Genomic DNA, 23,200 nt, shown 5'->3' with positions numbered 1-23,200 from the left:
GGGGTCCAGTTCAACTCTTCTATTCTTTGTTGCTTCTTTATATACATGTAATATAATTTCATTTTATGTGTGAAAAAGTTCGTTGCTTCTCTATATACATGTAATACAAATTCAATTTATGTATGTTGTGTGTGCAAATAGATTTGTACATGGTTATTACTTAGCTTGTGGTCTTGTTTTCTGATCCGTGTTTCCTCATTTTTTGTACTAAAAGTTTGTCTTTTGGCAGACACAAAGAGTGTCATGGGACACTCAGGGACATATTTTTGATAGGCACAATATGTTTCAAAGGGAAGGAGAGATGGATAAAATTGTCGCATTAGCAGCACCAGTGCTACATCAGTCAGTATGTCAGCCTCTACTTATCACTATAATATTTTTGCAGTAATTCATGCTCAGAAAAGACAAAAAAACTAATTCTTTGAGTCAACTACAGAGTTCCTATTAAAAATATTGAATAAAATATCATTCCAAATTAATATGACCAACTAGTTCTAAACAGGTAGTGTCGAGAATTGTTTGTGGAATAAACTGGAGGGAGCTGAGGTTCTGCCTAAGAAAGATGCAAACGTTGTATTCTCTCATGCTCTTATATGCAGATCTTACCACAATCAAGATTTCACAAACATTTGTCTCTTTGAAAAGGAATATTTTTGTTTTTCAGGTAGATGAATTTGTATGCTATTTAATAACTGAAATTTTGAACTCTATTAACATGACTTCTGTAGGTTTATAAATAGATTGATTATTGTAAATCATCAATTGACCAGTGGAGCTTACTATAAATTCATTTACTAATATGACAAACTCCATTGGGGGGGGGGTGAATGATGGAGAAGATATCTATAAGAAACATAATGATATTTTAATAATTCAAAATAAACTAATTACCTGAGCATATGACACCGGCATCCTTGTAGTTCCCACATGTTGCTGGTCGATACTTATGAGGACAAAATATTAAATAATAATCTTCAATAGAGCAATCCACTTTAGTCATCAAAGGGCCAGTCTGGCTTTCACCATATCAGCCGTCGGTCAAGGCAGCAACAGCATCACCACAGCCGAGCTGCTGGCACACAACCTGAGCATCAATCATGTCCCAACCTTCACTGCAAACAGAAGTTCTCCAGTTTCCAAAATAAGTGATGTCAACACGACCAGCACACTCATTTGGACCATCCACCAGCAGCACAAATGTCACTGGAAAGCAAAAAACAAAGCAAAATGACGAAACACCCTGGTTATTTTTTATTTTTTATTTATTTATTTAACACATTTTTATACCGCCCAAAACTTACATCTCTGGGCAGTTTACAACAAAATAAAAACAGAAAGTAGAACAATAGTTAAAACAAAAACAAAGTATAAAACACCACAACTTTAGTAGGATAGCAGACAGTGAGGGTGACATTTTCAACCTTCATGCTTATAAAAATGCGCTCACTTTGAAAACATTGCAGCTGTAAGCATATAGTAACTGAGCTCTTCATGCTGGCAGATCTAAAGCAAAATTCCTTAATTCCTTGAAACCTGCTTGATTTTGAGTTTACATGTTCAAAAACTAAATTGACTTTGAAGAACTGGATAACCCACATATCAGGTTATCATGCAGCAGATAAAAACAACAAAGCACAACGAAAGACAGTCCATGAAGGGAACTCTGATTATATCACCTAGTGGCCAGACCAAATATCTGCCAGGGAGGGGGGGCAGTTTTAATTCCGAAAATACTAGAAGTAACATCTCACACTAAATTAATATAGAGACTTAGGAGAAAATCTTAGGAGATATGAAAGACTCACCATCCCCTACTGTTCCAGCTGGAAAAAATATGAAAATATTATGGTTAACATTTTCATGTATATGCAAAACAATTCCTTTGGCCAGGCCACCACAAGTAAGTTCAGCAACATGTTTAAACAGCCAAATATTTGACCACATAAAATAATAGCCTAGAGATCACATCACCACCTAGAGATGTCTATATGAGGTGGTATAAAAATATGATAAATAAATAAAATAAATAGTAGCTATCCAGTACTGATGGAAGCCACATGGACTGCTGCAAAAAGAATAAATGCAAATCCCTACATTGGTAGAGTAATCACTCTCTATAACTTTGGCTCTACATGGGGCTGGTTCACTTGAACATGGCCTCAGCACACAACAAGGGGCAGCACACTGAAAATGTACCTGCCCTGGCACTGAAGGATGTCCTGATGTCTTGTAGGGACGTCCTTCAGTCATTCAAACAGGGATTTTCAGCACGTCCTTCAGTGACATGAGGGCAGGTGCACTCACGGCACATTGCTAATCTCTTTGTGTGTTGGTTATTTTTCTGTAATCCCATTTGGACCCTAGAATCCTTACAGATCTATCCTAACAAGACTCTGAATACCAAAGGTGCTTTAGAAAACATAGCCCTGACATGTCCTTTGCAAGAACTTGTTTCATGTAAGTTGTGTGTGTGAATAGACTCTTATACACGGTATATATACTACCCAGTATATGTTTTGTTCTCTGGTCCGTGTATCACGTTGCAAGAACTTGACACTCTTTCCAAGAGGTACTGGATCGAATTTCTTCTCTCTGTGAACATCACTGATCTCAGTCCAATTAATCTTCCCCGTTATTTATTTTATTTTATTTTATTTTATTTTATTTTATTTTATGTATATACTGCCCTTCCAAAAATGGCTCAGCGCGGTTATGAAGGGCATATATATAACCTATATGGAAGGATATGAAGTTTCCATATATACATATTTTTCTCTTCTTCTGCTAGCAAATGTACTAAAAGCAATAATCAGATTTGGGGAGTGAATTCTAAACTAGACTCATATTTTAATTGTCTTCTGGATCTGTTATTGGGCAAAAGGGACTTCACTTTTGAGTGCAAGACATTCCTACTCTTGCATAGTAAAATGCCAGAGATTTGAACCAACATACAAATATTCTTTCATAGCTTTACTTCTGCTTTGTTGTACTACTGTTCTACTGTATGTATTTATTGGATTTCTATGGTCCTGTATACTTGTAAAAGTTTCAAGCATTTGAAGATTACTACTTAATGCCATTCTAACAGGATAAGAGAAGACTTACTTGGTTTGCGAATTTCATCTGTAACAAAACAAAACAAAACAAAACAAAACATGAAAGATATAATAATGACTGTGATGGATAATTGAGCTTACAACAAAATGTTAACAAAATCCAAGCAACTCTTTTGGTTTTGTGAGTAATGTTTCTAATCCATTTTTAAAGCAAAATGTTTTGTTTCTTCTCAAACATTCAGAGAGAAATGAAGAGGAATAACAACGAAGGGCGGGGGCGGAGATCATTCTGCTCCCTGATCTGATTTTAGGTGCATACTTTTTGGAATGGTCTTCATTCTACCATATTGGTCACAGAGGTAAATTCTGATCCTATCTACCCAACATGGGTACCTTAGGTAAGTCATAGTTGTTGCTTCAGGTCCTCATTTGCAACATGCAAGCTGAAATCAACTGATATATGGTGAAAAATACTGAAGTTTCTCTGTGTCCCAGAGACATTGCAATAGCCTTAAAGGACTCCTGGAGCATGATGCAGCCAACCCAAAGGCCAACAATATGAATGAAACTTTTGAAATACACTTAGTCATTTGCACATTATGTTCATCCTATATAATAAAAGGCTAAGTGAGTGGCTGTGGCTTTGGAACGTTGGGGATCTGCGTCCCTGCCTCCCTGGGCTGTTCTGGGCCTGCGCGAAGCGCAGGCCCAGAAGAGCCCAAGGGACACAGGACCTCAGACACCAGTGTCCCACAGCCACGGGCGGCCATTAGCCGGTGTGTGGCGGCGGGGGAAAGTGGCCGAGGCGGCGGGGGAGCCGCCGCCTCAGCCATGAGCTGCGGCACGGCGAGAGGAGGCCGAGGCAACCAGAAGCGGCCGCCCTGAAAAAGGCAAGGGCAATGGCGGCGGGGGAAGACCGAGACGGGGGACAGGGAAGCTGGGCGAGGTGGCGGCGAAGCCGCCAACGAGGCCCCCGCCCGCTCACAGCCGTCGCCGCCGCCTGCTCACCCGCCCTCCCAGCTGCCCAAAATGAAGCCGGGCGAGGTGGCGGCGAAGCCACCAACGAGGCCCCTGCCTGCTCACAGCCGCCGCCGCCTGCTCACCCGCCCTCCCAGCTGCCCAAAATCACCTTCCCCGCTCCCCCCCCAAAAAGATTAAGGGCCAAAATGGCCCATGAGAAGGTCGCCGCCCCCGCCTATCGCCCTCCCAGCTGTTGAAGACCACCTTACCCGCTCCAGCCCGAGGGAAAAGAGAGGCGCTCACGAGCAGAGCTCCTCTCTGTGCTAAGTCACTGCTCAAACTGCCGCTATGGACGCAAAGGACGCCTATTGCGTCCATTGCGACAGTATAGGCAGCAGCTTAACACAGAGAATAGCTCTGTTTCCGAGTTCCTCTCTTCTCCTTCGGGCTGGAGCGGGTAAGGTGGGCTCCGGCAGCTGGGTGCGCGGGAGAGCGATAGGCAGGGGCGGCCACCTTCTCATGGGCCATTTTGGCCGTTATTCATCCACCCCCCCCCCAAAAAAAGTAAAAGCAAAATAAGGAAGAACAAAAACAGAGACAACAACAAAACAAAAAACAAAAAGAGAGAGGGGACAAGGGGGGGGGAAGAGACAGAAAGAGAGAGAGAGAGACAGAAAAGACGGGATAGAAAGCTAGCGCCCGTTATCATAACGGGCTTAAAAATACTAGTGCATATATAATTCTGACAGAGCAAGCATTATTCTACAAAACTTCAACTCTAAGCTTAAGGAGCTATTCATTCACTACAGGAATGCTATGGTTGCTGTTCTGCTTAGTTTGACCCAGGGAAGTTCTCACATATCTGCACTTCTCTGGGGACCAGCAGTACAGATGCAGCAACCTCCCACACTGCAAGGCCCTTTCCATGTTTGTAGTGAGATTACCAGAATGGCATGGAAACAGGCTGTGGGGAGAGCACCCGTATTCCTATGAACAGGACATTAGAAGATGTATAAGTGATAACAGCTGTATGGACTACACAACTGTCAGCTTTAACTCTTTCTTCTGTATTACCCTTCTAGTGTACTGTCTTATTGTTCACCACGAATAATTAGCAAAAAGAAAAATGGAGTGAGGGTCGCTGCAAAGGTTCCAAAGTGAAAGGGTGAATAAACTATCCCTGTGTAGCTTGATTGGATGTAAGTATCCCTATTATTTATTATTTTATTTTTACACTTCTAGATTGCCCCATCCAAAGGCTCTGGGCAGTGTTGCCCAACGAATTTAAAACATAAAAACATTTTAAAAATGAAAAACATCATTTAAAAACACACTGTTTAAAACAATATAAAAATAATTTTAAATCAACTCAGAGCCATTTAAAACCGATTAAAATACTTAAAAACAGTTTAAAAGCTTGGCAGCCAATTTTAAGACAGGTATAATATGGTCTCTCTGGGTTATCCCAGAGACCAGTCTGACTGCTGCATTCTGAACTAACTGAAGTTTCCAAACTATGTACAAAGGCAGCCCCACGTAGAGCGCATTGCAATAGTTGAGCCTGGAGGTTACCAGCTGATGCACCACTGTTGTGAGATCATTCTCCTCAAGGAATGGACGCAGCTGTCAAATCAGCCAAAGTCAATAGAAAGCGCTCCTGGCCACAGCCTCCACCTGAGATACCAGGGTGAGGCATGGATCCAAGAGCACTCCCAAGCTGCCTCCCTGTTCATTCTGGGGGAATGTAACCCCACCCAGCACAGGAATATCTAACTCATCCCTCAGATTCCGATCCCCCAAAATGAGCACCTCTGTCTTGCTTCAATTGTTCAATTGTTGAATTTGATTCAACAAATTCAGCTTCAATTTGTTATCCCTCATCCAGCCCATTACTGCCCATAGGCAGGCATTTAGGGAATGAATGCCATTTCCTGATGATGATTGATGATATGATTGATGATAAGGAGAAATAGATTTGGGTGTCATCAGCATACTGATAACATCCTGCAACAAATCTCCTGCAAACCTCATCCAACAGTTTCATGTAGATGTTAAAATGCATGGGTGACCTATAGCATCCATATGACCAATTGAATTACACAAAGATCATTTGGTTGCCTCCAAGCAATGGAGTGAATGTTACCACACATGAGATGCATAAACACCCAGACAACCAACTTAACAAGAGTTTACTTGCACAATGTGGTATGCTACCACTTGGTCAATGGTTGTCTTGATCTACACACAGGCAAGACCATTTCCAAGACAAAAAATTTCCTCATGAAAATCAGCATATACCTGCACAGAGGACAGTGGCATCCTGCTGATGAGTGCAGTTATGTACTCCCCATCCCTGGTTTTCACACTCCCACAGGTAGGATTCATCTCCCTTGCATTGTACATCATCCAGGAGGATTCTGCCTGAGCCTTGACCAAATTTAGGACCAGGCAGTGCTTCAACGGCATCCCCACAGCCAAGCTGCCTACAGACAACTTGAGCATCCTTGATATCCCAATTGTTGCCGCAAACAGTTCCCCATTCTCCTTCGTAAAATACTTCAACACGCCCCTCACAGTAGTTGTATGTGTCAGCCAGCCTCAGAGACGGTCCTGTGCAAGACCAAAAGCAAATCAGTTAAGATGGTTAACTTGATGGAAAAGAGGCACTTTATCTTCAGTCTTTTATTATCCTAAAGGACAGGGTGGGCAAAATTCAAGTTTTTGCTTCATTTTCTCCACTTACCAAAGTCAGGTGCAAAACAGAGTATAGACATCAACTTATAATTAGCAGGGAACTAAGTGACGGGTCAGTCCAGGTCCTTCAATTCTCTTTGCTACTTGTTAGCTACCTGTTAGCAGAGTGGAAAAGTGGTGGGAGGACCATCTTGGAGTGGATCTTCTCCAAATGGTATGTCATTGCCCAGCAAAGGAGAGCTAGTCTTGTGGTAGCAAACGTGAATTGTCCCCTTTGCTAAGCAGGGTCTGCTCTGGTTGCATTTAGGAAACATAGGAAACTGCCATATACTGAGTCAGACCATTGGTCTATCTAGTATTGTCTTCACAGACTGGCAAAGGCTCCGCCAAGGTTGCAGGCAGGAATCTCTCTCAGCCCTATCTTGGAGAAGCCAGGGAGGGAACTTGAAACATTCTGCTCTTCCCAGAGCGGCTTCATCCCCTGAGGGGAATATCTTGCAATGCTCACACATCAAGTCTCCCATTCAGATGCAACCAGGGCAGACCCTGCTTAGCTATGGGGACAAGTCATGCTTGCTACCACAAGACCAGCTCTCCTCTCCTGGGAGACTACATGTGTGTGAGCATGATAAGTTATTCCCCTTAGGGGAAGGGGCCTCTCTGGAAAGAGCAGCTGCATGCAGAAGGTTCCAAGTTCCCTCCCTAGCATCTCCAAGATAGGGCTGAGAGAGAGACTCCTGCCTGCAACCTTGGAGAAGCTGCTGCCAGTCTTAGACAATACTGAGATAGATGGGCCAATGGTCTGACTTGGTATATGGCAGCTGCCTATGTTCCTAAAGAACTACTACCACGATGATGGGTGGAAGCAGTTGAGCTGATGGTGGGCATTTTTCCATCCTGTTGTCACCAAAGAATCTACCGCCTCTAGGCAGCCAGCTCACCTTGCCTCATGGTAGGCCTGCTCCTGAAAGAGCCAATCCCATGTCACTGCAGGCAGTATAGACCCAAGGCTTTCTATACTCCTTCAGTATGGCCAACATTTAGTTGTGGGAAGTAATTAGCTTGTTCCATTTTGCTGCTGGACTGCTTTCCTGATTCCATCCCTGCCATTTCCAGGCAGGCTCTCCCTGTATCCTGCTGTGCTCTGCATCTATAGGAACAGTTGTGGTGGCAGTGCTAAAGGAGCATCTGTAGTGACGTAGCTATGATTGACAGGGGGGATCCCCTCACCACCCAGGCACTCCCTTACCTCTTGGGGTATCCAGCCAGTGAACAAAACACTTGTATATATAACCTTGTTGGCTGGGAGAAACTCATGGGCAGTGACAGTGTATCCATGTTCCAATGCTGGCAATGCCTCCTGATGCCAGCACATTAGTGTGCTTCCAATGCCAACACACGAGTTGTGGCCAGCATCAGGGTACGGACATGCCACTCATTGGTCTCTCTCAGCCAGCAAACACTTTTCCAATGCCACTGACCCATGACAATAGTGCTGGGAAAACTACAATTCCCAGCATTCCTTCTGTCTGGCATGTGATGTGCCAGGAATCAGCGGGAGCAAGGTAGCAGACAAGTCTCTTTTTGCAGTGTGGAGCCAGAAGAAAGGTAAGTGTCGGTGGTAGGCAAGGATGACTTAAGTTTGTCTCTACAGCTTCGTTTAAAATATGAATCGCCAAAGAATGTTAATGGATGAACCATCCAGATTCCACTTCTCAGCTGGGTGTGGATAAAATTCAGTAACATCACTACTAAACCCTATGTTTTCTGTGAAGCTTTTGGCACAACTTCCTAGTTCCCTTAATTGAAACTAAGCCTAAATATTTGGAGATGGAGCTCAGTGGTAGAGCATCTGCTTTATATGCAGAAGGTCCCAGGAGGAGGGCTAGGAAAGACTCCTGCTTGAAACCATGGAGAGTCACTGTCAGTCATTGTAGACAATACTGAGCTAGATGGACCAAGGCTTTAACTCCGTATAAGGCAGCTTCCTATGTACATGTAAATGAAATAATTGTATATTCTTCCCTGTTTATTTTTGCCTCCAGTTCTCACCCCTTTGTGAGCCTCTTAAGACATAGACCTTTAGTCTAATTATTTTTAAAGTACCATGCAAACAGATGCTGCAAGAACAGAAACAACAGAGTTTGAATAAAACTGTATGCCTATTTGAAATTCAGTAACATTTTGGAATGTACTCTTGAATGTTTGGTTCTAGACGTTTTCTAATTTCACAGTTGAAACCTGACTTTGAGGGACACTTCTAAAACCTTTAAGACTTGTAAATAACTTTTAAGTGGCACAGCAGGGAAATGCTTGACTAAAAAGTAGAATGTTGCCAGTTCAAATCCCCGCTGGTACTATATTGGGCAGTAGTGATATAGGAAGATGCTGAAAGGCATCATCTCATCCTGCATGGGAGGAGGCAATGGTAAACCCTTCCTGTATTCTACCAAAGAAAACCACAGGGCTCTGTGGTCGCCAGGAGTCGAAATTGACTTGACGGCACACTTGACCTTTAAGAGTGGGAAGAGGCAATGGTGCATCAGGAAATTGGCAGATGAGCAAACTAGGGGTGTAGCTATAATTGAATGGATGGGTTCAAAGCACCCAGGCCCCCCAGCTCCACCCCTCTCTATTTTCTTCATTATTTCTCTCACTCCGAAGGGCTGCTGGAGAGAGGGACAAACATGGGCTCCCTCTCCCCTAGCTACGCCCCTGGAGCAAACCCTAGCACAATAAACTTGAGCTGTGGGAACATCAAGGAAAAATAAAGTGCAGCTTGTTCTTTGCTGTATCAGTCAAAGTGTAAATGGCCAAAGGCAGGTATCTAATAAGCAAGCAAAGAGACCCAAAACTGCAGAGAAAAATAAGGGGGGGGGGGTGCTCTATCATGGGGAAGCACAGCAGAAAAAACACATAATGGTGCAGTGGGGAAATGAATTGACTAGCAAGCCAGAGGTTGCCGGTTCGAATCCCCATTGGTATGTTTCCAAGACTATGGGAAACACCTATATCGGGCAGCAGCAATATAGGAAGATGCTGAAAGGCATCATCTCTCAAAGCACGGGAGATGGCAATGGTAAACCCCTTCTGTATTCTAACAAAGACAACCACAGGGCTCTGTGGTTGCCACGAGTCAACACCAACTCGACGGCACACTTTACCTTTACTGTGACAGAATTAAGGTCCCAGGGATCTGGCCCAGCATGTCAAAAACACAAGGATATAGTCTCACCTGGAATTGTAGATACCACGGTGGTAGGCAAAGTGAATGCTGTGGTATAATTAAAACAAACTAGAGGTTATTATTAAGTTCAGATCTATACACATCCTATAAATACATTCCATAGAAGTCCTGAAAACTCATTTGGAAAATATTTTGATTGCACATCTTTCTAAATGTAATCTTCTTGGTAAAAAAAAATTTAACTATTACAAAATATTAAAAGAAGAAAAACGCATATCCAAGGACCAGAAAGCAAAGCAACATTGAATGTTTAAAAATGTATGTCCACAAGGGGGAGATAAATCTCTGAGTGTATTGGGAGACTTCTAGAACTCCTGTTCATGTTTATTCAGAAGATTTACACACATTGGCTAACGTGCAGGCTAAGTTACTCAGTAGTACTACTCTGGAGTTACTCTAAAGGACTACTCAGTTTTAAATACTCAGGAGTCATTTAGTGTGAATGTCAGCCACTTACTGGGAAGCAAATTCCATAGATTTCAGTGGGACTTAGAAGAAAATCAAGAAGTTCGAGAAATATTAATGTGTAGTTTGATCCAAATACTCTGAAGTTACATACATAGGATCTTGTTACGTATTAGTTATGCACATTCTTTACTGGAAAGAAGTAACACTAAAGTCAATAGTTTTGCTTCCAAGTATCGGTTATTATCACAGACTAGATAATGACAACCTTCATCAACAGCCTACTTACAATTATTACTTTTTGAATTTAAAATATATTCCACTCCAATATGTTCCATTCCAACATTCCTCTTGATTTAGCACTGACATTTTGGCCAGACAGCAAAGCCAGTTCACAACTGATGCTTAGAACTATTTTTGCATTTCTTGCCTCTGTAAATAGGAGAGCGTGCATGGATGAAATAACAAGATCCAAGCTGATGCAATTTTATGTATTTATTTAAATGTGTTATTTATTTAACACATAATTATACCACCCCATACTCAAGTCCCTGGGCAGTTCACAGTTTAAAAACACAACAATCACAATCAAAGCAGTTTAAAATACAGATAAAAATCTCTAAAACTTAAAAATTTAAAACTATAAATGAAAAGCCTGACAAAACAGGTATGTCTTCATTTGCTGGTCAAATGACTGTAACAATAAAGATTTGATTTTAGTATGTCTTCAGATCCTACATTATAGAATAGTTCATTCAATAAATGTACCAATCTGGATTGAATTGTTTGATGCACTGTTAATGGGTTGATGCATCATCCCATAGGATATAATAGTCTATAGGATATAATGGGAAATCATTGGAATGTCTATAGTAATTTAAGTCAGAATGGAATGAAACTTTCAAGCATGGTAGAGCATTCTTAGAGTCGATGGTGGACTCCTGTTAGGACTTGATACCAACAGCCATGTCATACAGAAGTGCCAGGGTGTCAACAGAGTTGCAAATGTCCTCCCCCTTTCACAATTCTTTGCTCTCCTTCCCCACTCAGTGTTTTCCATATATGGCACATCATCTGATTCAATGACAAGCAAGTTTTCTCATCAGCAGAGAAAAGCATTGTAATGGATGGTGTTTGATACAGTCCAATGCAATACTGAAAATATTGTATAAGGTGCAGCAGAGAGTAGCAATTTTGCATCTAAAGCTATACAAATGTTGTCGACAGGGACTGTATCAAATGGGGCCTGAATATTGTTCTGATTTATTTCACTGCACTAGTAATTGAATGAAAAAGCTATAATAATTAGAATCTATATTAGATTTCAGTTCCCCACTTTCTGATTGTTACATCAAATTAACACTCCAAAGCCACTTGCATTGCAACCTAGTTCTCAAAGGAAGTGGTGAACCTGTATTTGCACTGCACCATTTCAGCCTATGGAGTGGTACCGGCTCACATGACTAAATGCTTTTCTATACAGAAATTTCTATGCACAACCCCCCCCCCCCCCAGACATCAGGGCGAACAACACTCTGCTATGCTAGTTTTCTACATGGAGGTTTTGTATGGAGGGGCATCCATCTCTCTTTCCCCACATTCTGAAGTGATATAGCCGAGGCACAGGTTTACCATCTCTCTATTCTTTGTGAGAACCAGGCCTAAGGGTTAAACTATATACTGTAGACACACATATCCATGCACTTAACCAAATCCCAAACATCTGCTTTTTAAATAAAAGCAGCCTTGTGAAGCTGCAATTTTGAAATTTGCCCAAGCAGTCTCTCTCTCTCTCTCTCTCTCTCTCTCTCTCTCTCTCTCTCTCACTTCAAAGTCCAATTTTATCCTTGAAAATATTCTTCTGGAACCTGTGGATGAAAAGTAGCATGTGGGGTGTGGATGCTTCTGTGAAGGCAAAAGGATTAAAGCTGCAAGTAATTCTTTCTTACTAAAAGAAGCCATCAGGATTTAAATACATGCTACATGTATAACTTATAGCCTTAAGTTAGACCCCCTATGCCCTTGCTACCCAACTTAATATTGGGAGCTTTAAATTGATACTGATTAATATCTCTATACCGCCAATGAGTTCAAGTACAGAGGTGACAGAGACGTGGGCCAAAGTGGAAACCTTTATTACAGACATATTAATAGTGCATCATGATTCTCATCTGATTATTGCTGGTGATTTTAATGCCCGATTGGGGAAGAATAATGAGGCAGTTTTTGCAAAATACAATTTCTACCCGGTAATGCTACCCACCCCTTCTCCCCTATTTATAAGGCAGTCGAAGGATGCTATAATTAATTTCTCAGGTCTGAATTTATTATCAACTCTCCATAAATTGGAGCTACACTTGCTCAATGGTGCGATGCAACCGGATTATCCGGCTGAGTATACGCACTGGACGGGACCAAATCCTTCATTAATTGACTATGTTGCTGTAACAAGAAATTTAGCACCATGGGTGGGGTACTTTCAAGTGATACCTCGCCCAGAAAGTGACCATTTTCCATTATTGCTGAACATAACATTAAGAGGGAGAAATTCCAAAGGGAAATGCCCCACAAAGGGCAAAATGGACTGTCGGGCAGGCTGCACGTCTTACTGATTTACTAAACTCCTCAAAAGCCCAGTTTTTATGGGATGTTATTATTCAACGGACATCCGTGCCTGATGGTAGCTGCCTGTTAGATCACTATGATAGTCTCTTAACCTTAATACACCCAACGCTCATTAACACTATGCCAAAAACTGGACGGAAAGCTCTTTCTTGTCCCTGGTTTGATAGAGATTGCCAAGAGGCAAAAGGTACGTTAATAAAGGCACTTGATAGATATACAGATGATACAACTAACCTCAATGTACTAATAATGAGGAGGCAATACAAGAGACTATTAAAACAAAATAAATCTCAATGGATGATACAGAGAGGGGAGGAGTTAATAGAAGTGGCCAAACTGAAAAATCAAAGCACCTTTTGGCGCTTGGTAGCACCTTCATTAGGACGGGCTCCCACTTTACCTGATTGTGTAATTCTGGCTGACAAATGGGAACATCATTTTCATGGAACGTATAGACAAAATGGCGCCATAACAGTGAATGTTGAGGCACATACAACTGACCCCCCGTGATGGGACTCGGTCTCCTGCTCGGAAGTAGAAGGTCTTGTAAGACAATTTTTAAAAGGCAGAGCCCCTGGAACCGATTATATTACTATAGAGGTGATTCTGTCTAACCTAGACTGGTGGGTTCCAGTTTTAGCCTCACTGTTCACGTATATTGATAATATGGCAAAAATTCCACCCCATTGGGGAGTGGCGATAATAGTCCCAATATACAAAAAAGGTAGACGGAGTGATCCTGCAAATTATAGGCCTATACATCTCCTGAGTGTGATTAGTAAAATTTATGCTAAACACTTAGCAATTAAGCTGGTGGACTGGATTGAGGAAAAGAACATTCTTGCATTTGAACAGGCTGGCTTCCAAGCAGATCGTTCTACTACGGAACATGCCCTGACCCTCCATTATCTTGTTGAAAAATATACAGCTAAGTCGGGTGCTGCACTTTATACTGCATTTATAGACCTGAAATCGGCGTTTGATTCCATATCAAGAGGCAGGCTCTGGCAAAAACTAATAGATTTGGAAATTGATAAGAGATTACTATTATTAATTTATAAACTATATGAGAAGTCTCGATTGCGGGTCCGCTGTAACCAGTATGGTTATTTAATGTCAGATGTTCCAACTAGTAGAGGGGTAAAGCAGGGTTGCATTTTGGCACCTACTTTATTTAACATCTATATCAACTCATTGGTGAGCTGTTTATCTGACATGTCTATGCACCCTCCGAAACTGGCCAGAAAAACATTGCAGTCCTGTTGTATGCAGACGATATGATCCTTTTATCCCAGACGCCCATAGGACTACGTTGAGCACTAGCACAATTAAGTTTGTTTTGTAACAGAGAGATGATAGAGGTAAACTACCAAAAGACAAAAGTTTTGGTGTTTGCCAAATGGCCAAAGAGATATATTTGGCACATGAATGGGAATACAATTGAATAAGTTCAATCTTATAAATACTTAGGTGTTGTATTCCACTCATCTGGTTCCCGTATTGCACATCGAAAACATATTATTCAGAGCGCCCAATTATCTAATCAAATCATTTTATTTCTCACGGGGAGCTTTGTACATCCCTGTTGCAATAAAATTACTATTGACCAAAGTGTATCCTCAGATAACATATGGTGCACAATTTTGCTCAATTAGAAACACTTCAAACTAAGTTCATAAGAACTATATTACAGCTGCCGTGTTGTGTCCCAAATACTGTTATTAGAAGGGAGATGGGTCTGGTTAGATTTGAATCATTCTGTTGGAGATCTATCATACTTTACTGGTTAAAATTGGTTTTCACGAAAGTCGGCTTAGTACATTTAATTTTGGAAGACTCCTTTAAATCCAAATGGAAATTGGCAATTACAGAAAAATTACTATTATACGGATTCTCTCATGATGATTTTATCAGATTAGGTTTCGATCAGGCCAGAAGAGAAATTGTGCAACGTATCCATGATGTGGAGTTGCAGATGGAACATGCAAAGTTACCGAGTAGCATTTACATAGGTAGTCAGTGCACCGAGCTCAAGCCTGCTACATATTTAAGTAGCATCTTAATTCCATAATTTAGACGAGCGCTAATGCTTGCCAGTGTAAATGCTCTCCCAACAGCTGTGCTCCATGGGAGATTCCAGGGTATACCATACGCATCAAGAGTATGCCCTTGTGGATCTGGTAACGTTGAAACAACTGCTCACGCTTTACTGCATTGTGAATATTACAGAGACATAAGATGCCAACAGATTGCCCCACTTTTGATTAATTTTCCGGGTCGTGGAGAGGATTTTTATTTAAACTATTTGCTCACTAATCCTAATTCGGATGTTATTCATATCGTTGACAATTTTTTTTATATAATATGCCAAATGCGTATAAATGTAGTCTGATTTTATAATATCATATTATTATTATTATTATTATTATCATTATTAATTTAATATTGTTGTATTGCTGGTCTACGACCGAAATAAAGTTTTACTTACTTACCTTAAGTTTCACACTCATGAAAATACCTTGAAACAAACACCCATTGTTATCAGTTAAATCTGTGGTACTCAGTTTCCTCTTTCAGTCTCATTCTAATTTCTAACTTTGGAAAAGATACCAGCAGAGACAGATATAGTTATTTAGACACATTACCTGAGCCGACATTGTGAAGTATTCCTGCAACAAAGAGTAAGAACAGTGCTGGGGCCATGGCAGAATGCCTTCCTTTGAGACTTTTTACAAGGAACATAAATCTGAGTTCTTATATGCTTAAACTCTGGCTGGGTGTGGCATTCTGGTTTACTTTCACCTGTTGTGTGTTTATTTGCAGATTTTTTTAAAAATCATATTTGAAAGCAAGACTCAGCAGGAGGCTGCATTTTTGAAAGAAATAATCCAGGCAGCCCTGTTGTTGTATAGGTAGATTTTATAAAAGATTAAGCCTGCAAGTGGGTCAGTAAGTACTCCTCAAGAAACACTCCAGATTTTGAGAGATTGTGCCTCGAAGTAGCTTTGAATCAGAACAGTAAAAAATAGGAGAGTGCTTAACCCTTTCTCCACCCACATTTCTGTACTCCATATTGTCCCATCCTTTGTGAGTTTCCTAATATGAACAAGCAAGTTAATGTATGTTCCTCTAGAAATACCACTTAGAATGCTGGTCCCTGCTAGCATGGTGTGTGGTGCGGCAGTGGCATTGTGCCCTCAGCACAAGGTACAGGACACAGGCACCAACATCTTGCTTGGCCGAGGATGTGGGTCATGCTCGGCCAATTATAGAAGGGTGCGGGCCGGCTCTTGAGGGCTAGCCTCACCCCCCAGTCAGGGCAGTGCTCCACAGCCTGGCAAAGAAGGAGGATGCCACTGTGGAGATCCTGTCAGCTACCCCACAGGGTGAAGAAGTGGTGAGGATCTGCAGGGAAGCGGTTTTCTTCACCAGTCTACTGACTGAGGTGGCGGCAGACGAGAAGGGACCAAGGAGCAGCAGGGCTTCTGAGGCTCACAGGTTGGGATGCTGCCCTCCCACCTCACTCCCCCCTTTCCCTCACCCCTTTTGGGGGGTTGCTTGGCTCACAACTCAAAGTCATGTTGTGCAAGGCAAGCTGAGTAGCCCTCCTCTCACATGAGAATCCACACAAAGAGAGGATATCAGGAGGACTCGGTGCCTGGCAGAATCTACATCTGGCCATTTGCCCTGGTGTGAGACAGCCCTCTTTAGGAGGGGGTTTCTCACGGGGAGGAATACCTGCATTCTGGTTAATTAAGTACCCCATTGCAAATCTATTCAAGGATGTATGTACATTAATGAAGTGGCCCTAGTTTACTCAATTTAAATGTGTCTGTCTTTTTGGCCTTGGGGGTGCAATGGGCATACCCATTTAATACTTCATAAATCTAGCATCAAATGATGACCTCAGGCAAAACAGAGTAACATGGAGAGAGAAGGGGAAACAGACAAGACAAAATACTCTGCAGCCCTGTGTAACACTCTTCTGATGGTACTTCTTCCTTGTCAAAGTAATCTTGAAAATATGGGCCCACAACATTGGTGGGAATAAAAGGTACTGGGGATGTGCAGTGGAAAAGTAAGTGTCAGGGAATAGTTAGGTAACCCTTCTAAATTTGCCAGCTCTGGCTAAACCTTTTCCTGGAGATTTGTTCCTAATCTCCTCCCCCATGCCATCTCCAGCCAATAGAATTTCTGATATTACTTCCAGGAATTACTTGGATGTTGGTGCCAAATTTTGGAAGCTCTAGGTCAGTCTTGGAGGGTTGACCATCCTAATCCTTTCTGATGTACATCACCCTTTCTTGGATCTGCTTTGTAAGGAAGAAGGGACCACTGAGCTTTGTTACATGTAGCTGTAATATTATGTGTAATGTAATATGAGATTTGGCAGCATTTATCCCCCCTTTCTTTTCCCACTGTAACCCTGTTTTGCTTGAATGATTTTCTCAAATGACACCCAGACTGATAGAATTGATATAGAAAGTGGTGCTTTTTCTTTAAAACAAGTCTTTATGGAAGGAATATTTTGAGACTCTTGGGCCAGTTGCACTATTTGTATTACATGAGGAAGTGATCTACTCCCAGGGTGGTTTCCCTTTCTTATCGCCTCATGTTTCAGTTGTTATATGTTGTGAAATAATGTATAAATAAATATAAGTCACATTCTTCATGGAAAAAGTCTCCAGTGAAAGGTCAATGGCACAGAAGGAAACCCCACTAGAGGCAAAAATATGTGGGGTAGTGTTAAGGGTTTGTCACTTTTGTTTTGTTTTTACCAACTTGCCCTTGGTCTCTACTGGTTTGGCTGCATCTTTAGATTTTATCTAGATTTACCTCAGCATTTGAGAGACCAGTATCAATAGCTTTCTCAAAAGGTCACAGTAAAATCCACTGGTTTGTGGCAGCAGGATAAAGAGTTCCATCTGTTGCAAGCCTGTTTGCTGAGTTCCTGTTGGAGAGGATTGGGGATCCTCACCAATACCTTGACAGTATGTAAGATGGGTGATGTGTTAGTGAAATGTGCCTATTCTTATAATATAGGGGCAGGGCTGTCCTTAGAGAGCCCTGGCGGGGTGCGGGGCCCAGGGCAAATCAGCCAGTGCAGCACCCTCTTCCAGTTAATTCTAATGGGAGTTAAATCGGGCTACTCTCTCTCAGCCTAACCTGTCTCACAGGGTGTTGTGAGGATAAAGTGGGGAGGGAGAGAAGAATGATATATGTTGCCCTGAGCTCCTTTAAGGAAAGGGGGGGATATACACACAAAAGAGAGAGGCTCACATTCTGTCTACCAAAGTGCACATGTAAAGTTGGCACTGTGCGGATGCAACCAGGGCATGTGCGCCACTCTCCCAGTCACTCTACACATGCACTGTTGTGTACAAGGGAGTGAAATGTCTCTGCTCTGTCTGCGCTCTGGAGAAAGGAAATACACTGCCGAGGGGCCGAGGGACAGAAGGAGCAGGGGGGAAACTGACAGCATAAAATCTTCACCTCAGTTTAGAATTCTAGCCATGCCACAACCACAAAGGGAGTTGAAAGAGAAAATGGGAGAAATCAGCATAACGTCTTAATCCCCAAACCCATACACATTCTTACCAAAGTGCCCAAGAATCCAATAGGGCTTCTTGAAACACAGACAGTCCAATCACAATGACAGAATGGCAAGGAGGCGGGCTGTTGAGAGAGACGAAACACAGGGCCACCCACCCGCTTTTCATTCTTTCTGGTTGGCTAAGTCATGACTTCAAGGGGAGGTTAGAAGTGTATCAGGTTGTGATCGGTACTTTACTTTCTGTAAAATACAATATATACATTCAGTTCTGCTTGCCTTTTCATTCCATAACTGCATGTCTCTGAGATTAGGAGAGACTTTAACTTGGGCTTTCAGAAGGGTTTGTTCGCCCCAGCACCAATAGCAGTATACTGTACTAATGGCATCAATATTATACAGGAAACATTTCAAAACTAAAAGGGAATGGCATGATTTTGACATTTGGACATAATACTATTTAACAGGTTTTCTGGTTTTCTTTATAGATGGCAGAAGTGTAAAGCGATGCATATTGGGGCAAAAAAAAAAAAAAAAACCCAGCTTCACATATACACTAATTGCATCTGAACTGTTGGTGACTGACCAGGAGAGGGATCTTGGGGTCATGGTGGACAACTCATTGAAAGTGTCTACTCAATGTGCTGCAGCTGTGAAAAAGGCTAATTCCATGCTATGAATCATTAGGAAGTGGATTTAAAATGAAAATGCTAGTATTATAATAAAGTAAAGTTGCACCGTCAAGTTGGTGTCGGCGACCACAGAGCTATGTGTATTTCTTTGGTAGAATAGAGGATTTACCATTGCCATCTCCCGCGCTGTCTGAGATGATGCCTTTCAGCATCTTCCTATATTGCTGCTGTCACCCTATCTTAAGAAGAATATTGTAGAATATTGTAGAACTGGAAAAGGTGCAGAAGAGGGCAACCAAGATGATCAGGGGCCTGGAGCACCTTCCTTACAAGGCTAGGCTACAGCATCTGGGGCTATTTGGAAAATAGCTGACTTCTTGGAAAAGAGGCGACTATGGGCAGATATGATAGAGGTGTATAAAATTACGCATGGAGTGGAGAAGGTGGACAGAGAGAAATTTCTCTCTCACACACACACACACAACACTAGAACTAGGGGTCACTCCATGAAACTGAAGGTCAGGAAATTTAGGACTGACAAGAGGAGGTACTTCTCCACAAAGTGTATAATTAATCTATGGAATTCTTTGCCATGGGACATGGTGATGGCCACCAGCTTGGATGGCTTTAATAGGCTAGACAAATTCATGGAGGACAGGTCTATCAATGGCTAACAGTCTGGTGGCTGTGGCATCTGGTGGGCCACAGTGTGAAACAGGATGCTGGACTAGATACGTCTTGGGCCAGATCCAGCAGGGCTGTTCTTATGTTGTTATGACTTATTAGTTAAAACAAATGTGAAATGCAAACTGCAGAATATCCCCCCCCAAAAAAATTTACAAATGCTGATGTTGCAAGAAATTTGAAAATAGACTTTTAGTACTTCCCATTGCTTGCAAAGAGTTCTAAGATAAACTCACCACCCAGAGACATGACTTTTGTGTGGTATAGAAATTTGTTAAGTAAACCAACCAATAAATAAATACCCTGTTTCCCTGAAAGTAAGACCTACCCCGAAAGTAAGACCTAGCAGTAATTTCTGATGTACCGCTAATTGCCCTAGTGCATTTTTGGGGGCTAAAATTAATATAAGACGCTGTCTTATTTTCGGGGAAACACGGTAGAGTTTGATGGTGATTAAAACTAAAGGAATAGTTTAGGTGATTGGGAAAGGGACCAATAATTAGTAAATGGGACCAATAATTAGTCAATGGGATTTTGATGGTGATTAAAACTAAAGGAATAAAGGCAATTGGGAAAGTAACCAAAAATTAGTAATTTCAAACTCACAGGAATAGGAATGGCTAGCTAGATGTCAGCTTATAAGACTTATTGTTACAACAACAACAAATATTTATATACTGCTTTTCAACAAAAGTTTCCAAAGCAGTTTATATACAGAAATAATAAATAAATAAATGAGATGGATCCCTGTCCCCAAAGGCTCACAGTCTAAAAAGAAACCATACGATAAACACCACCACCACCAGCAGCACCAGCTACTGGAGGGATGCAGTGCTGGGGTGCCAGTTACTCTATCCCTGCTAAAATGTTTTAAATTTTTCGTATTTGTTTTAACTAATGTTTTACTTTCTTTTTTCATTTTGCTGTAAACCGCCCAGAGACGTACGTTTTGGGCGGTATAAAAATATGTTAATAAATGAATAGATAGATAGATAGATAGATAGATAGATAGATAGATAGACAGAATCACCAAGTTAAAAAGGTGCCTCTTTGCACAGTTAGAAGGGGACTATGACAATAAGCTACACAAAGAAGGTCCTTTGCACTGTAAGATATTCCCTTTAGGGAATGGAGCCACTCTGAGAAGCGCATCTAAGTTCCAAGTTCCCTCCCTGGCATCTCCAAGAGAGGGTTGAGACAGAAATTCCTGCCTGCAACCTTGGAGAAGCTGCTGCCCATCTGTGTAGACAATACTGAGCTAGATGGACCAAGGGTCTGACTTGGTAGAAAGCAGCTTCCTATATTCCTAGGCGAAGAGGCAACTTCAATTTGATGATTCTCTTATAGGAGAATCATTTTGGAGGCATTTATAGGAAGAGACAAACCACACAGGTTTCTTACTGGATTTACTATGTATTGGTTTGCTATTAGACCTGCAGAGCATATCTGATAGGAAGGATTTTCAATGGTATAACATTTTTTTGTCTACAAAGTAATATTTAAAGATATATTTCTTCTATACAATATTTAAGAAAAATGGACCAGTGAATGAAACTGAACCTTGAATTTGACCTGAAAAAGTAAGAGTTATCAGAGGTCTGACTGTTTTTTAAAAAAAGAATTTACAAATGTTATTTATCTTCAAAGAGGAAATGAACAAACATTGCTTATCTATCCTCTCCATTTGTAAGCCTCCTAGACTACAGAACATATAATTGATAAGATAATAAATAAACTTTGGTAGAGGCACATTCAGACATCATATCAACATAACCTGCAAATGCTCCCCTTTAACCTTCTCTCCCTCACACTATCTGGTGTGGGAATTAGAGGAAGACATTAAAAGTAAAGCCCTGGGGCACAAAATATGGCTTGAGGAGATAGAGCCAGTCAAACAATGGCAGCATGTGCAAAAATTGACATTGACAGAATAAGGAATTTTAATATCACAACTCCTGAATCCCCACAGAGCTTTGTTGCAGGGCAGGAGGAGAAAAAGAAAGGCTGCTTTGTGAGAGGAGAGATTGGAGAGAAATCCAATGGGAAAGAAAGTAAAAGCAGGCCTGGTCACCTGGAGAGAGGAATTAAAAATGGAGCAGCCATGCCTTCACTCAGTCAGCCAACCAGATTTGTAGCATTGGCTGAAAGGGAAAAGCTACTTCAGACAAACCTGGGAGCTACCACTAGCTGCCGAGCTTCATGGTCACCACTGATCTATGAACCTGCTGCTCAGTGGAACAGCACAGGCTTAATGCAGAAGGTCCTAGGTTTGATCCCTTCAAATACAAAGGGTTTCTGCAAGAACCAAGAGCCAACAAAACAGGGTCTGATCTGAAGGCAGAAGCTAAAGAATGTAGAGCAAGTCTGGGTCTGGCTAGTACCTGTGTAAGATTTATAGACAAGGAAAAAAATATTCATAACATTGACAAGTATTGGTAAGAAACTGGCTTGCCTAACCTTGGCCAATGGTTTAGGCAGAAGACCTTAAATATTTAGAAGACCTGTTTTTGTATTATTTCAACTCATTGTAACAGTTAGTCACAGATGGGGTGTGCACGGAACTGTTTTTGGTGGTTCTATTTGAATTTGAATCCATTTGGCTTGTTCAATTGAATCGGGTCAAACCGGTTCAGCCCAGTTTGATGACCCGAGAAGCTATGCTTGTAAAGGGGAATCCAGTGAGGATTCCCCTTTACAACCAAAGGGGTGGGAGAATCCTTTAAAAGTCTTCTAAGGGCAGCTGGGGGCGGGGGGGAGAGGGTACCTTACTGGCGACAGTCCTCTAAACCCCACATCCCCCCATGGATGTGGACATTTAGACAGTCCTCTAAACCCCACATGGGCTGTGCTGCTGAGTGGGGAGTGCCAGGGTTTAGAGGAGCCAATGGCGGTGGAAAGGTGCCCTCTTGCCACTGCCCCGGCCACCCTTAGAAGACTTTTGCACCTTTTCAGGTGGTGGCTGACTTATATTTAGCAGTGGGGAAGCAACCAACATAGCTTTTCTCCAATGGTTCTCCCTAGCATGTCCCTTTTCAGAGCCCCTTTTGGACAAGAAACCATTTTCAGGTTTTGTTTGTTATGTAAACCACTTTGAGATTTGTTGTTGTTGAAAAGCAGGATATGCATACTGATAACAATGATATATGCTGAGAAGTGTCTCACCTGTTGGAGAAAATAGCGTTGTCACTGAGACAGTGGTCACTCAGGGAGTGCAATGAACTCTGTTCCTGATTGTTGTTCTGTTATTGGCTTTGGCTCTGATCCAGCAAGGAAGAACATGCCAAGAGTGCTTGGCCACTGCTAACAATAAATGGACTAACGTGTTTGGTTTTCACCAACAGCAGTA

The 23,200-nt window shown here is 41.8% G+C and overlaps 1 protein-coding gene across 1 annotated transcript in view; it reads right to left on the bottom strand.

The window, feature by feature from the left end:
• Positions 1-1,027: 1,027 nt before the first annotated feature.
• The window catches only part of LOC128350590 (deleted in malignant brain tumors 1 protein-like), a 50,377-nt gene continuing 28,204 nt past the window's right edge, over positions 1,028-23,200 (bottom strand). Inside the window, exons 2-5 of the mRNA XM_053308988.1 lie at positions 6,315-6,626; positions 3,106-3,123; positions 1,806-1,823; positions 1,028-1,203 (exon numbers count right to left, since the gene is read on the bottom strand). Coding sequence (XP_053164963.1) covers positions 1,028-1,203; positions 1,806-1,823; positions 3,106-3,123; positions 6,315-6,626 — 524 coding nt within the window. The remainder of the gene's footprint in view (positions 1,204-1,805; positions 1,824-3,105; positions 3,124-6,314; positions 6,627-23,200) is intronic.

This window comes from Hemicordylus capensis, chromosome 3, assembly GCF_027244095.1.
Source record: "Hemicordylus capensis ecotype Gifberg chromosome 3, rHemCap1.1.pri, whole genome shotgun sequence".
Classification (NCBI taxonomy): Eukaryota; Metazoa; Chordata; class Lepidosauria; order Squamata; family Cordylidae; genus Hemicordylus; species Hemicordylus capensis.
The sequence above is the reverse complement of the archived record's forward strand: the minus strand, read 5'-3'. Positions and strand labels throughout refer to the sequence as shown.